Source organism: Haliotis asinina, chromosome 6 (assembly GCF_037392515.1).
Source record: "Haliotis asinina isolate JCU_RB_2024 chromosome 6, JCU_Hal_asi_v2, whole genome shotgun sequence".
Lineage (NCBI taxonomy): Eukaryota > Metazoa > Mollusca > Gastropoda > Lepetellida > Haliotidae > Haliotis > Haliotis asinina.
This window is the reverse complement of record NC_090285.1, coordinates 55468168-55492085: the sequence shown is the minus strand read 5'-3', so window position 1 is coordinate 55492085 and position 23918 is coordinate 55468168. Positions and strand designations below refer to the sequence as shown.

The following is a 23918-nucleotide window of genomic DNA, read 5'->3' as shown; positions in this document are numbered from 1 at the left end:
ACCTTCCCCCTCCTATGTGCTACCTCCTCCTCAGCCAACTTCCGTCCACATAATAGTGCCAAGTGTGACGTCTTTCTCGCAAATTGCTTTTCTAATCTTACCAATAATTAAATCACTCCTTAAGCAAACATCGAAATTATTCAAATAAGATCTGGCACTGCAACCAAAGCGTGTAGGCCAGCAAAATGATGGCACAGGAGAGAGTGGTTTATGTCCTTTAGATGGTGAAGGCGCCATCATCCCAGTCCAGTGAACACCATCAAGACTGTCCGGAAGCTTCAGGACAAATCACGAAGATCATTAACGCAATCAATTTCAGCCAATAACGAGATTCGATCAGCCATTAAAAGGATCCAATCAATGACAATAATTAGTAACGACCAACCATGATGGTCTTGCGCTGGACGCTGTTATGGCTGTAGTCTGGCTGTGTGTAATGTTTTGGTCTTTCTTGCCAATATTCTGATGGCAGCTTAAACATGTGATACACAGCCGAGTGCTTCGACAAATTTCTCCAAATGTCACAAACTGCAAATAATTCATTCTATAAAAAACTCAAACTAAGATTAAAGCTGCTGGGAGCTTAGTCTCAAGCTTGTCTGAATGTTTCCCTTCAAAAACATGTTCAACATGAGCAAGGAAATCACATTTTTTTTACAGAAATGTCAGCTATCCACAACACCTATTCATAGCCATGAAGTGTACGAACACCACTGATGAAGATATTATATCAAGTGGAACATTTTCCAGCAATCACAAGGTGTTTAATGCATGCAGGAAGTACGAGTAATAGTGAAGACGAATAGTAGTGAAGACGAGTAATAGTGAAGCTCTGTTAACATACAAGCGAACCAGTGATACAATAAAATAAAAATAAATAGCACTGACATTTAATCACATTAACAGTTTTCTTATTATATAAATATACACAAGTACCTACAAGAAAATAATTCCAAATAGAGCTGGTCTAGACTTGAGTTGTGTTCCTATTAATATATTCTATGATCTGATGGAGACTGCAAACTATTCTGACCTATGCAATATGTAATATATACCACCCATGGAATACAGAGACATGGACCCTGAATGCTACTGACGACTACCTGTCAATCATCTCTGACAAATGACAGGCAAGACAATGGTCTGGATATGTCGTCAGACTGTCAATTCTGTCTCAAGCACATGTCATAGATGATATCACTGTTGACCTCCGCTCCTCACTGGAGGCTTGTTCCGATAACACCATTATTATCCTGTTATCACCTTGAAACTGCTCATAACTATGAACTAATTATGTTACAACTGTCTGTACTTGTTTTCATAGGATAATTATCAGTCACTTTTAGAAATGACAGATATTAGAGAGGCATTTAGAAGTTGGTATTCTAGTAAAAGGCAAATATTATGTATGACAACATTTTCTGTATTGTATACACAAAGCTTCTGAGTCCTTCTGTGTATCATCTAGTCAGCATTCAGCTGATGGAGTGGTAAGGAATAGCCCCAAAACACTGTGACATAAAATAAAGAAGAAGTTGTCATCCTTTTAAACACTGGTTAAAAACACAAATTAAATATTGGTCAAGAAGATTATCAAATAAATTAAACAAAACATAAACTAAAATAATTTCCACATTCTATTTCAGAAGCAAGAAAGACCTTCAGTAAATCAGAGAGTGCACAAATAGAAGTATTCACCAATATTGGGAACCGAGACTTGCTTTATATGTAGCACACACTAAAAGTTTGGTTGATCTTAATTCAGTTCACACAAAACAGGACAGACTTTCTCACTGACAATCAGGCAAACGTTACCACACTAAATGACAGTCTCTAGGAGGAATGTAATTTAAAAAATCGTTTGGAGAAGGTCATGAAAAGAATGTGTAAGGATATGGCAGCGCCATCCCCCAAAATGAAAAGACTGAGGAGAGTGTCTTTATTTTAAAAATGCATCAAAACCATCTGAGTAAATATGTTTAACACTGCTTTGACAACATTTCATTTGTATCACAGCATTTTTCAGTAATGCAGAAGAGTTAAGTTTTAGACATTCAAACAATGACAGGCTCCTGAAACATCCAAGGGACATAATCATACAGTACTGGACCACAACAAACCCTATCTGAGGAGGAGTCATGAGTGATTGAACTGATGCTCAGTAACCCATGCTTGTTGTTAGAGGTGACTGACATAATCAGGTGGTCAGGCTCACTGACTTAGTTGTCATCATATCTCAATTGCATAGATCCATGCTTATGCTTTTGATCTTTGGATTGTCTTGTCCACGCTTGGTTATTAACAGACTGCCATCACAAAGCTGGAATATTACTGCGGAATAAAACTAAACTCATTCACTCATTCACTCACTCACTCAAGGTGTGTCAATGTCACTAGTCTGTTAATCTGAGAATAGTGAAAAGTCTAAGGGACTAGTAGTTTTATACCTACAGTTAACTGTTTAAGTATATCACTTGTCTGAAAAGAACCTAGGCCTACTTGTGTATCACCTGTAATGTGTCCCCAGTATCTCTGTAATCTGGTTCTACAGCCTGTGACATTGTCATACAATGGATGAAATCTATGTATCAAAACACTGTGATATCTGACATGGGAGATATGGCTGATATCCAACAGTAGTGGACACAATATGTGGTGTAAACTAAGTGTAGCCAAGTGTAAAATAGCTGGGGTGACTGGGTGTAAATTGACACCTCTTGTCTGATGTTCAGGTTGAAGTGGTTTGTTATCAAGGACTAACAACTCGAGTTTATCTCGAGTGAAACTATTTCAAGTGCAACAACCTTACAATTATTTCTCTAAGACTTTGTTTACAATCAAGGTGTTTATCTTTACCTGTACTTGTCAACTGATTAAGTGATCGGCATGTCATGCAATAGTCAACAATGGTATCTACAGCTCAATACTTAAACAGTCAACAATATCATCAAGTCAGTGCTTACACTCAGTAAACAGTCAACAATACTTGGTAAAAAGTCAACAATACTTGGTCAACAATACTTGGTAAACAGTCAACAATATCAAGTCAGTGCTTACACTCAGAAAACAGACAACAATACTCAGTAAACAGTCAACAATACTTGGCAAACAGTCAACAATATCATCTCCAACTCAGTACTTTGAGAATGTAGAGTACAATGCAGAAAACAATATGCCACATTTATTACTTGTGTATGTCACTCAGCAAAAAGCTATGTATATTCCACAAAGATGACCATTGTTTTCTGGCCATACTCTGGACTAGCCAAGAATGGCATGGTCAGTAGGATATGACAAGTATGACATAATCAGCAATAATCCTCATGTATTCAGGATATGACAAACATGACATAGCAATACGCCTCATATATTCAGGATATGACAAACATGACAGTCAGCAACATTCCTCATATATTCAGGATATTATAACTATGACATACGCTGCAATACTCCTCATATAATCAGGATATGACAAGCATGACAGTAAGCAACAATCCTCATGTATGCAGAATATGACAAGTATGACACAGCAACATTCCTCCTCTATTCAGGATATGACAAGTATGACACAGCAATGTTCCTCACATATTCAGGATATGAGAAATCTGACATGGCAATACTCCTCGTGTATTCAGGATATGACACATATGACAACTATAACATCAATATTCCTCATACATTCAGGATATAACAAATATGACATAGCAATTTTGCTCACATATTGACATGACAAATATGACATAATCAGCAATATTCCTAATATATTCAGGATATGACAAATATGACAGCAGTATTCCTGATATATTCAAGATATAACAAATGCAAAACAGCTATTTTCCTTGACAAGACCAATGTGAGAGCCGTTTTCCACACATATTCAGAATATGACAAATATGAATTGTACCCTGTATGTATTCCTACCATTTGCAACATTACTTATCTCAAGTCATTTCATCAGACTCTGAAGCTGAAAATCAACGTCTCTGTTCCAAGTAGCCATTTTCCATTAACAAATGTGAGAAACACATGTCCACAAGCATTGATTGAAGCTTCCGCACAATCCAGTGAAATATGTGACATGAGAGTGTACCATCCATTGTGAATAAGTACAGTAATTCTGAACCTACCTCGCAGAAAATTTCAGTGGCCCACTGCCATTGTGAATCAGCCACCGTTTGAAACAAGCACATGCTATGAACACTTTACCTGTGTGGATAGGGTGTAACACTGTGTGGACAGTGTGTAACATAGTGAAGACAGTGGTGTAACAGTGCATGGACAGTGTGTAACATTTTTAATACTGTGTGGACAGTGTGTAACATTGTATAAACAGTTTGTAACATTTGTAACACTGTGTGGACAGTGTGTAACATAGTGAAGACAGTGGTGTAACAGTGCATGGACAGTGTGTAACATTTTTAATACTGTGTGGACAGTGTGTAACATTGTATAAACAGTTTGTAACATTTGTAATACTGTGTGGACAGCGTGTAACATTGTGAAGACAGTGGTGTAACAGTGCATGGACAGTGTGTAACATTTTTAATACTGTGTGGACAGTGTGTAACATTGTATAAACAGTTTGTAACATTTGTAATACTGTGTGGACAGCGTGTAACATTGTGAAGACAGTGGTGTAACAGTGCATGGACAGTGTGTAACATTTGTAATACTGTGTGGACAGCGTGTAACATTGTGTAGACAGTGGTGTAACAGTGCATGGACAGTGTGTAACATTTGTAATACTGTGTGGACAGCATGTAACATTGTGCAGACAGTGGTGTAACAGTGCATGGACAGTATGTAACATTTGTAATACTCTGTGTACAGCGTGTAATATCTGTGAGGATTTTGTGTTAAGTACTGGACTGTGGTGGATCGAGTCTAACATCTGTGTGAATTTTGTGTCATGTACAATCACATTTTTTGTGCCATGTACACACAGCATAATGTCTTTGTGAAAACATATCAGTTTGTGCTGAATGTGACATTAATGGAGATGGAGTGTAAAATCATAGCGCATAACACCAGTGTTGAGAGCGTAACAGTGTGTACAGAGTATACCGTCAGCACGGAAAGAGGATATTGATGTGGACAGCTTAATGTCGGTGTTGACAGAATGTAACGTCATAACACATTGCCAAGGTGGACCAAGCATAATGTGAACACAGAGCGTAACATTGGTGTGGACAAGGTATAACGTAAGCTAGGACAGAGTGTAACACTGGTGTGGATACAGCATAACATCAGTGTGGACAGAGCATAACACTGTGGACAGAGGATCATGGTGTGGAAAGAGCATAATGTCTGTGTGAACAGCATAACGTCAAAAAGCATAATATCTGACACAGTACGACGTCCATGTGAACAGAGCATGACAGTGTGTACAGAGCACAAAAGCCTGAGCATTATGTCAGTGACAACAGGGCATGATATCAGTGATGGCAGAGCTTACTATCACTGAGGACAGAGCATTACGTCAGCGACGACAGAGCTTAACATCAATGACGACAGAGCATAACATCAGTGACGACAGAGCATAACGTCAGTGATGAAAGAGCATAACTTCAGTGGTGAAACAACATAATGTCAGTGATGACAGAGCATAACATCAGTGATGACAGAGTATATCGTTGATGCGGATACAGCATAATGTTGGAATGGACAGAGTATGATGTCAGTGAGGTCAGAGGGTAATGTCGGAATGGACACAGCATAATGTCAATGAGGTCACTGAGTAATGTTGGAATGGACAGAGTATAACACCAGTGACGTCACAGTGTAATATCGGAATGGACAGAGTATAACGTCAGTGAGGTCACAGCGTAATGTCAATGAGGACAGAGCATAACATCCGTGTGGACAGTGACTACCGGTGAGGTTGGTGTAATCTATGTATCAACAGTGTGTGAACTGCACTTGGCCTCTGAGTGGTCTGAGTGTGACATGGTGGAAGTGGTGCAGTATAAGTGCAGTGTAGTGCAAGTGAGGCTTAGAGTGATGCGAGGCGAGATGATGAAATAGGCTTACCTTTCTCCAAATACCGTAAGAGTCCATCCACTTCAAGATAAAAAGAAAGGGGCAAAATCAATCGATGAACACAAATATAAAACAAACATTATGCCAGTGAAACAAACATGTGCATTAATTGTTACAAAGCTGAGATAATGTGTGTAAAGATGCTAGCAAACATAAAACAAACAAAACATGCAGAACTAAAATGAAACTGGAAAGGTGAAGGCATGTGCTCTTGTTTCACACTGTGAAGAAGCTGAGACACTAGGAGCTAATTTCTGTTTCACATGACAGATTCTAGGGGTATATTTGCATGCTTTGGTTTGACAGAGCAGCTTCTAAGAGATGATGTATATGATTCTGTTTCATGGGACAAAATTTTAAAGATGATACAGAAGCCAATGATCAACAGAAGGAAATACATTATTGAGGGACTCAAGTAACAAGTTGTTTTTTTAAGAAGCTAGTTGATTTACTTGCCCTTGTTTTACAGGATTGAATGCATGAGTTGATTTACTTGCCCTTGTTTTACAGGAGGGAATGCATGAGTTGATTTACTTGTCCTTGTTTTACAGGAGGGAATGCAAGCATTGATTTACTTGTCCTTGTTTTACTGGAGGGAATGCATGCGTTGATTTACTGGTCCTTGTTTGACAGCAGGTAAAAAGACATGAGTTGATTTACTTGCCCTTGTTTTACAGGAGTGAAGGCATGAGTAGATTTACATGCTCTTGTTTTACAGGAAGGAATGCATGAGTTGATTTACATGCTCTTGTTTTAAATGGAGGGAATGCATGCATTGATTTACTTGTCCTTGTTTGACAGCAGGTAAAAAGACATGAGTTGATTTACTTTCCCTTGTTTTACAGGAGTGAAGGCATGAGTAGATTTACATGCTCTTGTTTTACAGGAAGGAATGCATGAGTTGATTTACATGCCCTTGTTTTAAATGGAGGGAATGCATGCATTGATTTACTTTCCCTTGTTTTACAGGAGTGAAGGCATGAGTAGATTTAGGTGCCCTTGTTTTACAAAAAGGAAGGCATTAGGTGATTTACATGCTCTTATTTATAGGGGTGAATGCAAGAGTTGATTAACATGCCCTTGTTTTACAGGAATGAATGCACAAGCTGATTTACTTAAGTTTGTTTTACAAGAGTGAATGCATGCGTTGATTTACTTGAAGTTGTTTTAAAAGAAGGCAATGCTTGAATGAATTTGCATGTTCATGTTTTACAGAAGGGTGTAGATGAGTTGATTTACATGTCTTTGTTTTAAAGGAAGGAATGCTTGAGCTGATCTCCATGCTCCCACTTCACAGGATAAACACACAATGGAAACAATGAGGTGAAATTAAATGCTCATTTCTCATGAAAACTATTTGTTAACATGTCAGTTCCACAACCTCATTTTCACATGGTAAATAATAAATATCCTCAAGCCAGCTGAAAGAACTGAACTTATGAAATGACTTAAAATGCTTTCTTTCGTCAGTCCATAATAATTTGGTTATGTTTGTCAAAGTGTTATTTGAAATAAACTTTTGACATAACTTTGTTTCTTCTCCAATGACATAATTTTGTTTCGTCTCATGATAAATACACACACTGTTGGTTACACATGGTGAGAGGTTTCTTTTGATGAATGTTGATGGTCAGTTTCATAGCTTGTGATTCTGCCAAATACATGGATATCCAGTATCTGGTCTTTCTTGTGACAGTTGTGTGGTTTGGACAGTCATGGTGTAAGCTAGCGTACAGTTGGTTAGTCCATGCCATTTCAACAAGGAATATAAACTGCAGCTTAAAACACTGAAAATGTACCAACTCTCCTCAGAACAACTTGGAATGTAAAGTTTTGCAAAACTAGTGAGTAAGCGACTTTTTTTTGCCACTTTTAGTAATATTCCAGCAATATCAGAGTGGGGGACACCAGAAATGGGCTTCACACATTGTAACTATACAGGGAATCAAACCCTGATCTTACGCATGATGAGCAAACACTTCAATCAGTAGCCTACCCTCACCGCCCTTAGCAACAACTATTGAAAAGTCTTATTTATGGTATTAATTTTCAATAATGTATAAACCATGACTAACCAATAACTGTTAGCTTAGTAATCTTAACCCAAGTTTGTACAGTCCTTGCACACTGTCAATGTCACTTTAACCAACTCAGAATCCTCATGTTATGAGACACAAAATCCATACTGATGCCAGTTATTATCAAAGATATGAAACATTTTTCTTCAACATCAAAAAGATTAACAGTTCGATCCTTAGCCTTGTTATCATGTTTTATCCATCAATACATTAATCCCAAGAAACATCTTCTTGAGGTACACACCATTTTCATCTCTCTGGAGACACACAAATCACTGCCATTGATTGCTTTCCTGTTTATATGCCCATCACATCTGGAGAAGCAGTGCATGGCTCCGAGCTACTGTTCTCATATTAGATGGGAGACAGGAATTTAATTTCAACTTAACCAAATGCTGAATAATAATGGTGCAATAACCATTAAACATGAAAATGTTCACTCAGCTCTTGCGTCGACACATATAGAACACATAATAGCACTTTGTCACTTCCGACGTCCGAAAAAAGGAGCAATCTTGAACACAGTTGGAACCGGCCTCAGGCTATTCAACAATAACCATGCTCCTCTACTCCATGACTGGCTTCGTCAAGTGATACTAGTGTCAAACGTTCAATCACGCAATAACATTCAAATGTCTTTGAAAATGTGTAGAGCGGAGACAATATGTTTGGGATTGTAACTGACGAAGAAACTGGAAAATGCTTCATGAAATCATACCAGCGTCAAACTTAAAATCACACAAACATTCAAATGTCTTCGAACATGTGCGAAGAAGAGTAAGTGAGTGAGTTTAGTTTTATGCCACACTCAGCAATATTCCAGCCGTATGGCAGCGGTCTGTAAATAATCGAGTCTGGACCAGACAATCTAGTGATCAATGGCATGAGCATTGATCTGCACAATTGGGAACCAATAACATGTGTCAACCATGTCAGCAAGCTTACCACCCGATCCTGTTAGTCACCTCTTAAGACAAGCATAGTCACCTTTTATGGCAAGCATGCGTTGCTGAAGGCCTATTCTACCATGGACCTTCACATGAGAATGGGTAATTTGGATGCGGATGAAACTGGCAAAAACAATGTTGTCAATGAAGAATCAGACAGTGAGTGTTTAGATATGTGACGAAGAGAGATGTATTTGTTTTCCTCATACTTATGGCTACTGGTGTATAAGCCTACAAACAGTACTATTGCACAAATTCAATTTTAATTTCAATTTTACTGCCTCACTCAGGTATAACAGGACATGTCAGTTGCAAGAAGCAGTATTCCAGCAATATCATGGCTCTGGATACCAGAAATAGGCCTCATACATTCTACCCATGAGGGCACTCGAACCCAGGTCTTCAGCACGACGAGCGAACACTTTAACCACTAGGCTAGTCCCTACCACCCCCTTATGTGGGAGAAAAGCCTAAAGTAATGGATGCACTGATGTTTACCATTTTGGTGAAACACACATAGTAACATATACATGCAAACCAGGATTCAAGCACATTATTATGTTTCTTGTGTACCCACTGTCCTATATCAATCACAACCTTAACTGAAGTATACCCCTTCCATTTGGTAAGTGTTAAATGTGATCCCCATCTGTGTTACAAAATTTCCAAGATCTTCGCTGCAAGCGTGAAATTAGTCCTGAACAGCTTAAAAAATTTTTTAAAAAAACAATCAGCAAGTTAATGTTCAAAGCAGGTTGTGCAAAAAGGTTCTGGAACAATAAATACTGGGATCTTCCCAGTGAACACTGTTCTTCTAAAAGAAATTAGATGGCTTCAAAGGAAGACACTCCACTCAGATCAGCAGAAACACATGGCATCTGACAAATACGGAAACCCACTAACCACAGTCACTTCCGATATGATTTTGACAAAAACACTGCATACACCAACATAGGGAAGTGTCCTTCAAGATGATATCAGCAGTCATGACATGCCAGGTGACCCAGCCCTGACCTGTGTGATCCCTGTATGTTTAATATAATCATAATAACCACATCTAAGGGTGAAATATGAACCAATACTGCCTGGGTCAGAGACCGGACAACAGCTTTGATGTCCAGCTGGTCAACATGTGTGATATAGCTTTTATACCACTACCAGATGAACATCTGCATCACATGGTCATGCGTAAAATGACAGACCCTGCCATGGATTTGTCAGTAAAGTGGGTGAAAACTGGCTCGGTTTTGAACTCATTTACTTTTGAAGAGAATGACTTTGAAAAGGTAGAAAAAGAAAAATTAATTTCACTGTAGAAAACATCTTTTTATGGTGTAAAAGGACAACAGTTTTGAGAGCTACATCCAAATGAATCTGTTTTGTCCAAATGTGAACTTGACATTTATTATTATTTATTTGCTCATGGAATATTTTGAAAAGACAAATGGCAAACATGGGAATATTTTCATGATCTGATCGACTCTGAACTGATCAAGTTTAGACCAAACATGTTTGTATTCTTGAACACAAAGTCATGTATCTGAGAGTGTGCATGCATGCATCTGTCTGTTTGACTGCTCAGTTGGTGATCTGGCAGACTGCATGTATCACTCTACCTGAATGACATGTACAAATTGACACACAAAATCACTATATCACATACAAAACAGACAACACCCGATTGTACTCAATCCAATAGAAGTATTTCAGCAGGATAATTACACACAGTTTCAGGATGCAAAATGACACATCACATCAATTAGTTTGTGCTATTTCAAACCAGTATTAAACCAGACCTCACAATGATTTCTCAGATCAATTTTAGTCTTTCACTTAATAGTAGAGCTAAACAATCCAGTATACATACTGGCCACTTAGTCTGGGTCAATACAATATCCAATGTTCATTATATGCAGTCCTCTTCTCACAGTCCGTACTATTCAAGCATATACAATTCGAAATGAGCTCTGTGTGTGCATCCATATTTTAAGAGCACTGCCTGTGGTTTTGCATTTTCGGAGCCGATTTTTCATGCAGATTCTGACTTTGACAGCTGCAGGATTTCAGCGTAGGTGGTTGGCTGTGGCAGACATATTTACACAACACAACATTAGATACATCCACTGTGATAGACACATCTTGAAGAGCAACAAACAGATGTTTCATAACAAATTATACTTTTATCACCTGACTGGTGTTTTATATGAAATTATATACAGCTAAGCAATCTGTCAATATTTAGTTTAGTTAATTGGTTGGAATAAACCAAGATATTTTTTGTATAAGTGCAGATCTTTCATCATGCTCTTAATAGCAAAGGTGGCTCAGAGGTTGATGCATTTGCTTACTATACAGACTGCCTGAGTTTGAATCTTTCATCAGCTACAATTTTAACTTTATGGTCTTAAAAAATAGTGACTTTTAACTTAAATTTGGTATGATGGCTTAGTCGGAACCCAGTGGGTGGCTATATCAGGAATGTGAGTTTGATTCCAGTAGCCAGAATTTAAACAAATCAATTATTTCTAAAAAGGATTTAACAACAATGACCCAGTCATGAAAGGTTTAGAAAACAACACAATTCTAACTAAAACTAAAACCTCTGAAGAGAGTATGCAAGCCATGCAGAATGGTGACATCAGGTTCACACATTTTCTCGCAGGATTATGATGCACATGGTAGCAACAAGCACCTCATCATGGACAGTGAAACAGTGCCACTGCCACAGAGATGTCAGCATGGTCACAAAGACACCACCACTGCCACAAAAACACCACTACTGCCACCAAAACAACATTACTGCCACAAAGACGCCAGCATGGCCACAATGACAGCTCCATGCCAACAAATCTGTCACTCTGACAGGATAGATTAGAAAACCGTTTCAACATGCCCACCACAGCAGGACTTGTACATTCAACATGCCCACCACAGCAGGACTTGTACATTCAAAAAGGTCCACCACAGCAGGACTAGTACATTCAACTTGTCCACAACAGCAGGTCTAGTACATCAGAGCAGGACATCCACCAGAACCTATCAATAACAACTCAGCATGACAGCAAGCTAGATTCAAAGCACTGCAGGTGCCCTTATCTGACTCACTTACAGCCAACAACATACTATGATCAATGCATTACAGCATACATTCTAAAGGTGAAACCTTTTTTGGAAGATGATAAAGTGAGGACCAGACAAATAATTCTGCCACATCGCCTTACTCCAATGAGGCTTCCAAAATCTATTAACACAGGTAAGGGCACCGTGTCAAACTTCAGTGGAGAATCTATGACTGTACTCGTTTGCAAGCTCTGCCATCAACTATCATTAACATTGGTAATCATGAAAGCTGGCTAGTATTGATTCTGCTCCAACCTTCACTTGTAAATCAAGGGACAATTTATCAGCCCTCACAACAAGCACATTAGACAAATCTGATAACAAACTACATGTGAATGCAAACATACGGGAGTCAGTCAACTAAAATGAACCACACTTAATGGCAGGAACTATCATCCATGTGCCATAGTCAGAAAGCAGCCTGAGGATTGAGAAAGAACTTCAAGAATGGAAAGATGGCCTCTAGGGTCACGGGTCTCTAAAATCATTACAGACACTTGCAGGGAAGGTATCACCCTAATGCAGTAAAAGCTGAGTTGACTAGTCTTGTCTATACTACATCCTTGGTATTAAAGCACCCTCAGCATGCCAGCCTGTCGCAGACATTCTGATGGTTATCTGCGACAATCCTGCTGGTAATGGACCTTGCTTATAGGTCATCTGTGGTCATTTCAGAAGGGCGGCTCCAGTTTCTGGTTGCAGGGTCTAATACCAGGTTTCCAGCTGTCATTCTAGCAGCACTAGGGAGTAGTCAACCTGCTGGAGGCAGTCGGTTTATTTACAGCAGATATTCTGTCTTTGGACAGCATTTTTTTCTGGATGCAGCAGCTGTCCTTGATTCTAGTTCTTGGAAACATCCTTCTGTTGAGGCATCAATGGTTCTGTACCACAGACGCTATGTGTACATGTAACTTTTATTTTGGATGCAGCAGTTGTCTTTGATTCCAGTCCTTGAGTTGTCCTTCTTTCGCATCCTTGATATCTCCACCACATAGTGAAGATTTATCAGAACAGAGAGATATGTGGAGATATTGAGGATATCTGTTTAGGCATCATTGGTTCTGTACTGCAGATATTCTGTCTTCAAATAAGCTTTTTTTCAGTATGCAGTGGTTGCCTGTAGTTTTAATCCATGCAGTCATCCTTGTGTTGAGGCAGTCGTGTTCCAGACATTCCGAATTTCTTTAACATTTCTTTCTGGATGCAGAGATAAGCCCTTGATTCTAGTCCTTGGATTTGCTCTGCTGGCTCTGTACAACAGTCTTTCTGACTGCCTTTGTTTCTGGATGCACAGGTTGTCCTTGGTTCTACTATGATATGTCTTGATTCTGGCTTATTTACAACCCTGTGAATCTCTGAATATATCCTTAAGCCGTGCCTTTATGGTATAGTCCAATGGTAATTTGCTTTGACAAATATTCCTAGGATGCAGTCGTAGAAACATAACTAGAACGTTCCGTAGTAACATCCCTGTCACTCTGTGAGTTAGTGAGTGTACACAAACACTTTGCATTTTCTGAGGGCAAACTGTGAGCGTGCACACACAATGCATGTCCAAGTCTTGAACAAGTAGCAAAAGCCAGTTTCACCTCACTTTACCATCCTAGTTTCATGGGTACCCAGTATGATGGTAATCTGACAGTTGACAGTTGTGTTGTATACTCCTCAGAGAGATAACAAGGATAATATACCTCTGTGAGTGAGTGAGTGAGTGAGTGAGTGAGTGAGTGTGTGTGTGTGTGTGAGTGTGTGAGTAAAGTTTTATGCCACTTTCAGCAAAATTCCATCAATATGACAACAAGGGACACCAGCAATAGTCTTCACACATTGTACTCATGAGGGGAATCAAACCTGGAACTTTGGTGTGACAAGCGAATGCTTTAACTACTAAGCTACCCCACCGCCTGTGTACCTCTGTGAGCAAGCATCAGGGGGTCTCAAATTAGTCATTACAGATAACATCTGTTATCATTATGTTTTACAGATTAAGATGAAAATGCAGCAGAGAGGGATTGGGTGATCCTGGCACAGTCTCTCCGAGGCTGATAAGGCTCATCATCAGCTCAGGGCCCTTGCTCCCTCTACACACAGCCCAGACAGTGAATGGGACTTCTCTCAGGACACAATGACCAGTTGAACCCATCAAGAACTTTCCTGGGAATATGAAGCCTCATAAACACTGCCGCATAATATTATAGTATCATTACTAAAGGTATAAAGTCAATATAACAGCTAAGAAAAACGATTTTTTCCAGAAAAACAAACCAAAGGCTGGAACAAAAGAAACTATTAAAGATTAATAAAGGAGTGTTGGTGCAAATGAGAGAAAAAAATAATTCCTGGAAAAAATAATCCAATCTTACAGTTCTTCCAGGTAAACACCAAAAGGATGAATATTCTTTATATTCTTAATCCTCCAAAAGAGCACATATAAATAAACCCTAATCAATGTTTTGAAACACGTGAAGCTAACAATAACATACACCATGGCAGTTATGTTCTAAAACAAACACTAGGCGAAGGTGCATGTTCTCCAGTTCCTGTGATCTAACATATTTGATAATGGGCATCCAAAATCTATATTCATTAGGTCCCTCTACACTGGAGTCAGATACAGCAAACCAGTGCTTGCTAGAAGACAAGGACAGGCATTTTGCTGTAAGACAATACAAATGACAGAACAGCTGGGTCTAAAATCAATTATTGGCAGAGTGGACATTCACAATTATCGGTCAGAATATAAGCTGCTGGAAGCTGAAACTGTGGTACACATCCATCAGTTAGGTCTGCTTCGACTTTCAGACAAACAGAAACTGTACCAGAACATTCTTCCATGTCGACACTTGGCTGGCGTCAGACCAACATGTATTGATTTTCATACGAAAAAAAAAGAGAGAGTGTTGTACATGACGTCTGGGAGATGTTGTCAAACATTCAATGGAGAACAACTGTAATCCATAATTCATAGCAAACACCAAAAGACAGCCATAATGGTAGGGGGAGCAGACTAAGCTATGACAGCCATGATACCTGCCAGTGACTCAGTGTACCCGAAACTGAATCACCATGTCAGGTCATGAGGCTCGCTGGCTCAGTATACCCGAAACAGAATCACGATGTCAGGTCATGAGGCTCGCTGGCTCAGTATACCCAAAACTGAATCACCATGTGAGATCATGAGTCTCACTGGCTCAGTATACCCAAAACTGAATCACCATGTGAGATCATGACGCTCGCTGGCCCAATATACCCAAAACAGAATCACCATGTCAGGTCGTGACGCTCGCTGGCTCAGTATACCCAAAACTGAATCACGATGTGAGGTTGTGATGCTCGCTGCCTCAGTATACCCAAAATTGAATCATGATGTCAGGTTGTGATGCTTGCTGGCTCAGTATACCCAAAATTAAATCATTATGTCATGTCTGGATGCTTGCTGGTTCAGTATACCCGAAACTGAATCACCATATCAGGTCATGAGGCTCGCTGGCTCAGTATACCCAAAACTGAATCACCATGTCAGGTCATGAGGCTCGTTGGCTCAGTATACCCAAAACTGAATCACCATGTGAGATCATGACGCTCGCTGGCTCAATATACCCAAAACTGAATCACCATGTCAGGTCATGATGCTCACTGGTTTAGTATACCCGAAACAGAATCACCATGTCAGGTCATGAGGCTCGCTGGCTCAGTATACCCAAAACTGAATCACGAAGTGAGGTTGTGATGCTCGCTGCCTCAGTATACCCAAAATTGAATCATGATGTCAGGTTGTGATGCTTGCTGGTTCATTATATGTGAAACTGAATCACGATGTCAGGTCATGATGCTCACTGGCTCAGTATACCCCAGAGTGAATCAAGACGTCCAGTCTTGATGCCAGAAGATAAAGGTGCCAGTGACTTAACACTTGCACCAAGTACAGAAAGCAATGCATGCACCAGTGACGGGTATTACACCAGTTTAACCAGTATTAAGGAAACAAGTCGATAAAGTAAGGAACACAATAGAGCGAAATACAGTGAAGAAAATGGAGCCGACCTTCTTGCTGGACATTAACAGCAAGGCTGAAAATGAAGTACATCATATAAATGACCTCAGCCAAGAAAACGAGACTGTAAATGAAGCATACCTTAACAGTTACTATCAACTCAACCATGTTGAGGTGTGATGAAAAGGGCTTTAAATCATGTCTTATATAAAATGATGTGCATGCATATATGAGCTGCTGTCTGTACTGAACCAGACTAGTGCCAGTCTAGTATGGAACAAACTTTGTGGATAACAACTTATTTTGTGGATAAGAACTTGTTTTATTTGTGAGTGCAACGTTTCGATACAGGTAGTACTGTTGTCAAGCATGAAGCAACCCATGCCAGTAGTAATGCCAGTCTTAGAATACTAGCTCACTGAGATACCACCAAGTTTAACATGGACACCCCACTCACACACAGCATAGAGACTCCAAGGCATCCAGTCCTTGCTTTATCCCCTTAATGTTGAGCACTGGGCAAGGCAACAGGGAAGCCCTTTTAACGTCTTTTGGCGAGACACAGCTGCGGATATAACGAAACGACCCTCTTTCCGTGCATACACTGATCCACTACACCACATGCCCCATCCTCAACCAAGGCCACAGACACTAAATGAAGTATATCACGTTAGTGACAAAAGCTTTAAGACCATCCAACCCACACTAATTCTTCGTTGTAGAATAGCCATCCTCTAGGTTAATGGTCAGGGCAGAGAGGACATTAGCCCCAAATTAACTCTCCCATGTACATACACCATTCTATATTGATGTAGTGGAGGTCTGCAGAATGGTTATCAGGCGGCAATCAATGAAGGGATGACGTGCATTACACTCTGTTCAGTCGTAAGTGCTGTATTTCATCCAGGAGGCTTTGTCCCCTCATATATATATATATATATATATATATATATATATACTTGTCATAAACCACCTAGAGTGAGTGAGTGAATTAAGTTTTACACCGCTTTTAGCAATATTCCAGCTATATCACTGTAGGGAATACCAAAAAGTGATCTACAGCATGAACACTGAAAGTGGGCTTCGAATCAGCCAGCTGGAAAATACTGCAGACAGAAGACACCTGTTTCTTACAGCTTGGGGCAGTGAGATAGCCTTGTGGTTGAAGTGCTTGCTCGTCACGCTGGTTTGATTCCCAACATCGGTACAATGGGTGAAGCTCATTTCTGGGCTGTGTACTGTCCAAATGCTGGAAGACTTAAAAAGACATCTATCCCTGCCATGACATAGGTGGGGTATTGCTGGAATATTGCTAAAAGCAGCATAAAATCAAACTCACTCACTCAGTATTAAAGCTTGGAAAGACTACTATTTCTGGGCTCACAAGAACAAGTCACATGTAATACAGACATATCTCTTGTACTTAACCGTTCAAAAATGACGTCAGAATAAAACTCTTTACTTCAGCCAGATGAGAATATCTTTCTACACTGTATTCTCAACAAACTATTTAACACACAAAACATATGATACGTAAATTCTGGTCATAAAACATCAGCTCATCTGCGACCTGCAAACGAAAGTTCATGTTGTCAGTAATGTCCGAGACACGTCTCTAACAGGTCTGTATACATCAAAACATGGAACAACAGAAATATTCAAAACATAATCCAATAACAATAAATATTTGAACATTCTACGTCAATGAATAAACATGTCCACGGAGCTTGTTTAAAAGTAGGATTGATCATTCAGAGCACTAGTGGTAAACTGTTCTGAGTGCTGAATGTTCAGCACATAGTGGATGATGGTTTCATAAACGTCTCTAGAGTGTAGGAAGAAACGGCAGATCCTTTATCAATGACCATGCTGTGTGGTCAGGGAATGCAAATTGCTGCCGTATTGAAGGTGGTTGCCATTTTGATCCAATAATCATCTGTCAGGAGTACATCTTCATCAGCTTGAAGAGGAGCTGTTAATCATTGCCACTGGATGTTTAACTTTAAACAACAGGGTTTATTCAAATAAAGTGAGCGAGTGAGTTAAGTTGAATTTTAAGCCGCTTTTAGCAATATTCCAGAAACATCATGGTGGGGGGAGGCCAGATATGGGCTTCACAAATTGTACCCATGTGGGGAATCGAACCTCGGCCTTCAGCATGATGAGTGAACACTTTAATCACTAGGCTACCTCACTGCCCCTATTCAAATAAAGATCATGGTAATTCACTGATTGTTTACCTAGAAGGACTACTTCATATGCTTTGTGACTAAACATATTTGCCTGGAATTATACAGTTTCTTTCTTCTGACGCAGACATCAGCACTCACACAACTGGCCTAAAAACTCACTCACTCACCTTCCTGTTTCACTCACTTGACAATAACCCGCTTACCCAATCACTAACTTGCCTGCTCCTTCACTCATTCACCCAGACTACCACTTTTACTCCATCCCATCAAGCCACTCACCTACTCACTTGTTTCCCCACCACCACCACCTATTTATTCACTCATTCCTAGCACCCACTCACAAGACAAATCATTCCCCCTTCCCTCACTCACTCACTTACTTACTCAAATAATTAACTTTACAAGTCCATGTAGATCCAAGACAAGGAATACCCACAACCCTAACCCTGCTTTTTCAATGACATTTTTAAATGGTCTGTGAGCCTCTCAAGTCAAATTCAAAATAAAACTGGAGATTTTAAAATTTCAAACAGCTTCATCAATGCTCACCACCACAAACAAACCTTTAAAAACAATTCTGTTCTCTTTCACAAAGAGCACATCATGACCTCCCATTCTACAACTCTTTAAAACTTCACAAACAACGACAAAATATTCTCTAACTTCACAATCTTATCAAACATCTTGACAAGTGCTATAACAATATTCAAATTCCTGTCAAATGAACTGAAACATGATGCTCAATAGATACAAAAACATAACATCGGAATAATGTTTCCCTAAACAACAAAACAGAACGCATTTGTTCCTTTCTAATCTGACAAATGATGCTCTTGTCACTATTCACTGAAACCTCTACTAGAAGTCCTGTTACTGCTCTCAGTGTAATTAATATGTATGCCCACGGTATGTGATCCACCATATCTGATCCGGACTTGTCAACACATCAACCAGAGAACCATGGAGTCTATTATCCACGAAGAATTGAGACAGACTCAGGAAAAAATCTTTCAACATATACCCATAACCCTTAGTCTATCTCACAGTCCCTGAACCACATTATTTTCCCAACTACCAAGCCCTCTCTGCAGTGCTAAAGCCTTAAATGAAGCAAGTCTGGATTCCTCAGGTTCTGAATCTCTGGTTTTCCTTGGGATCCTGTTCAATTTAAATGGGCTTATTTCTTACAATCAAAAGTATATATTCAGAGGCTTAGCATAAATCTACCTTAAGCTTGAAATCTGCTTTGTACCAAACTGTTGTCACTGAGGCAAAATCATTGTAGACTTATACATAGTTTATGAAAATATCTAATTTTGACCTAATCTAAAAAAACATTCCAACCGAAAAGGAGTCAGATAGAACATTCAGGAGGAAAATCTAGACTTGCTTCAATTAGTGTTTTTTGCACTGCAGAAAGTACAGGCCAGAAGATAAAACAAGTGGTTCTGGGACTGAGGAAGAGATTGATGTCAGAGAGTGCACACTGACAGACACCAATGTTCTGTACACGGCTACTATCAGAAAGTCAGCCATGTGTAAGTAGACACACCCATCTAACAACTCTGTATATGAGAGTAGTCTTAACCACTGACAGCATGGGCAGTTTGAAATCTCTGACACAGATCCCTCCTGACTCGACTCCATCCTACTCCACCCTACTCCACACACCCTTTTAAATTCCTGGATCCGGCCATGGATAGCAACAGTTGTGTCTGTCAACAGAGACCTCAGACACCCTGACAAATCTGTGTATCTGCATAATGGTGATATGGCAGGTCCAGACCATAGCTGACTTGGTCAAACAACAAGACAATGACTCCTTTAGACGGAATCACTGAGCTGCTGATGGCAGAACATGTGTTTGATGCAGTCGCTAGGATGATGGTGATTCTAAGAATGAAGATCTCATTACGTCCTGCTTCTCAGACCTACTTATCTCAAATACTGCCAGCATTATGATGCATGGCAAGTTTATTCCATCCTTTATCATCATATTTGCCTCATCTGGTTCACGATGTAGACGTTCTGAGACATGATTCATTGTCACATGTCTTCGTTGTCTCAATGACTTGGATGAATACCAAATACAGTTTGTTCCATAATGAGACAGTTTAATGGAAGCGTTGTCATCATTTTTGGTTTCGATGAGATGCAATATGCCATTAGGCTTTTACATGGGTGTATGACGTCATGTGAGGTAGGTCACGTGTTAGTATAACCTGATATATCAATCCACATGTATCTGGAATTATACCACAGACAGTGGAGAAGCTACATCACCGAGACGGAATTTTCTCCTTGAACACAGTGAGATTTGTCAATATTCACATGAATGTGTTTTGAGAACAAGACAGTGGTGGCGTTGCAACTACTGCATGTAAAACGCTTGATTATTATTAAAGGATGTTTATATAGTGCACATGTCCACGCAACTAGTACATGTTCATGGTATTTTTTCCCTCGATCATTGGATGTCAATCTCAATAGCACATTATATTATAATTCTCAACTCCCTTAGGATATACAAGTCTTGCAGCCACAACGCACCGCTACACATTCCCATACTAAAGTGTTCGATTCCTTACCTGTGTACAATTCGAATCCTATTTCTGGTACCCGTTGCAGTGATATTGCTGGAATAGCGGCCTCAAAATGTACACTCTCACTGACTGCACGATGTTCAGCATAGTACCACAAGAAATGAATTAAAAAGATATTCTAGAGTCACACAGTCCCATTGTAGAATGCAATGAGAACAAAATCTGAATGGTTCTTTTGTTTGAAAAACGAGTGTCATCCATCAACAATCACTGAAAGTTCAGTCAATGAAAATATCCCTTTGCTGGAACTGACTCAACATAGTCTCCTGTCAACTAACTTGTTACAAAACACAAATGGCAATGTTAGCATAAGCATTTCACCAAATGCACTTGGTCAGCGAAACAGATGACCAACCTCCTGCAAAGAAAACTTGATTGAGCTGATTGAACATTTTTATTCAATGAGATGCTGCAGATGAGACATCCTGCACCCAGGAACCAGGGCTATAACACAGCACCACCTTGTCATCAGGCACCAAATGACAGCACATAGAGGATACTAAACGACCTTCCCTGTAATACTAATTTCATTAAACAAGTTAATGATTTGGTATCAAACGAATTGTATTTCACGGAAGCAAGTTTAGTATTCTGTTTATTACTCGCCAACATAAATAGACAGAAACTGCAGTAAAATTGCCTACAGTGTGAGGACTCTCAGCTTTCCGCGAGTCAAGCAAGGTCTAGAAAAACTGCAACAGCAACATTAGCATTGTGATGTCACAACTTTGAACCATTTTGATATCATACGTCAAGCAGTATTCTACTAGTATAATATTGTCGTAAAAATATTACACCACAGTATCTTCAACGGGCGAGTAATAAACAGCAATATTCAACGTAGATAGTTGACACTGGAACCTCAGTGACACGGGGATTCCATTGGAAGCAAGAGAAATGAAGTTCACTGACACATACAGGATATGGACCCGTGTGGTTGACATGGCGACAGCTTTGATTGTGCTTTCTGTAGGCAGCAGCTCCTGCAAATGATGTTGCTGTCAAAGTCTGGATCGACGTAGACACCAACTTTTAACAAGCTAGGAATCAATGTTATCAAAAGGGAGGGTTCCATTTGGAGTTGTACAAAGCTCTTACAACTGGACTTGCTCCTTATTTGATGGAGAGGAGGCAGGGAAGAAAGAACTGATGGTGTTGGCATACAGACTATGGAGGCACAGATATTGACAAATATGTCTGATAACAATGGTGGAGATTTACATGGACATCAATCCTGATGAAGACTGACGAGTCTTACAGGCTGAGAGCAATAGTACAACCTTACACTGACGACAATTCTGATGATGATTAAAGAGTCTTACATATATCAACATGGCTGACAACAATGGTAGAGCCTTAGATCAACAACAATCTTGATGACAACTGAAGAGTCTTACATGTACCAACATGACTGACAACAATGGTACCAGCAGACACTGACATTTTTCAATGAAGTTTTGATCACAATGTGAATCCCTTAAACTGGCAAAAATGCTTTAAAACAAATGGGGTTGCCTTAACCTGGCATAGATGGTTTACAACATAGGGGAGTGTCTCAGAAGACAGAGTGTCAGCAAGAGTCAATGACATTGACAAGGGTGCCTGACAATTTGAGTGCCTTACAATGACAATAGTGCCTAAGATCAACAAAAATGCCTGACATCAATAGAAGACATTGTCTAGTGTCAACAAGTGATTGGCGTTAACCGGAAAACCTGACAACCATGAGAAAGCATTTGTTAAGACCATAAACATGAACCCTACAAAGTCACTGAGCAAAACAACAAGATCCTTAACTACCTCCAGACTCCTGTCCTGAGTCACATTTGGAGCTAAATCATTACTGACTTAACTCTACCAAAATACAGTGAACGTGGTCCACAGGTTCACAACACAATAGACTTCTCAGGGACAGAGGGCGGCAAAGACGAGGCCTATACTACAGTAATCACACAAATCAATCCTGTGCAAATGCACTTCAATTACATCTCCTTCTTAGCAGCATCGACAAAGATCGCACACTTCCTTCGCGGTGTGCAAATCAATCCTGGACTCTGTGATACTATGGCCATGCTGACTCAGGTGTATGTCCAGTTTCTCAGGGTTAATTATTCAAGACTTTCAAATTACTGGAGGCTGTATACAGATTGTGTGTATCAATCTCTCCGAGCCGAACACCACTCACCACAACCCAGTATTTTACACTCATAAGCAGAAAGAAATCCAGTTTAGAGCAGAAATCAATATCCAAATATTTAAAATCAATGTGGTTCTATCTCTGCCTGGTTTGAGGCCTTAGCTAGATGGAATGTGTCTATCAAGGATGTTGAAAACATGACAGGAGAGATAATACTGAAAGATAAGAGTTGCCTGTACACCCAGAGACTCTCTGCTTCATGGTTTTTATAGGTCTAGTGTTGAACCAGTTCAGGTAGACATGTGGGAATTTTCTCAGAGAAACAGCTGGTGCTGGTCTTTTAGACAAATCCAAGATGATATGACTGCACAGATAAGATGAACATGTAGTTCTTTCTCTGTGGTAGAGCAGTCTCAAAGACCTTGTCCTAGAACTTTCACCAAGTAAACACTGGTGCTGGAATAAAGTCATAGTGTAACTGGGAATGTTTGGGACACTGTTGGAGAGAGCTGGGAGTGAAATATAGGACACAGGTGTAGTAAGAAACACACGGGACACGAGGCTTCATGTTGTTTCACTGAGCAATGTTCCAGCCATATGGTGACAGTCTGATGGTAATGTGAATCTGGACCAGACAATCCACTGAGCAACAGCAAGAGCATTGGTCTATGAAACAGACAGCAATGGTAGCATATGAACAGTCTTTAAGTAATGTGAGTCTGAACTCGACAATCCAGCGATCAACAGAATGAGCACTGATCTACGCAACGGATATAGAATAAAGTTGTGTAGCTCAAAACACAAGTGT

The 23918-nt window shown here is 39.7% G+C and overlaps 1 protein-coding gene across 2 annotated transcripts in view; it reads right to left on the bottom strand.

Annotated features, from left to right (window-relative positions):
- The window catches only part of LOC137286214 (cGMP-inhibited 3',5'-cyclic phosphodiesterase 3A-like), a 176316-nt gene that overhangs the window by 113686 nt on the left and 38712 nt on the right, over positions 1–23918 (bottom strand). For both annotated transcript variants that reach the window (XM_067817933.1, XM_067817935.1), the window contains exon 2: positions 6031–6060. In XM_067817933.1, the coding sequence (XP_067674034.1) occupies positions 6031–6060 (30 nt within the window). The remainder of the gene's footprint in view (positions 1–6030; positions 6061–23918) is intronic.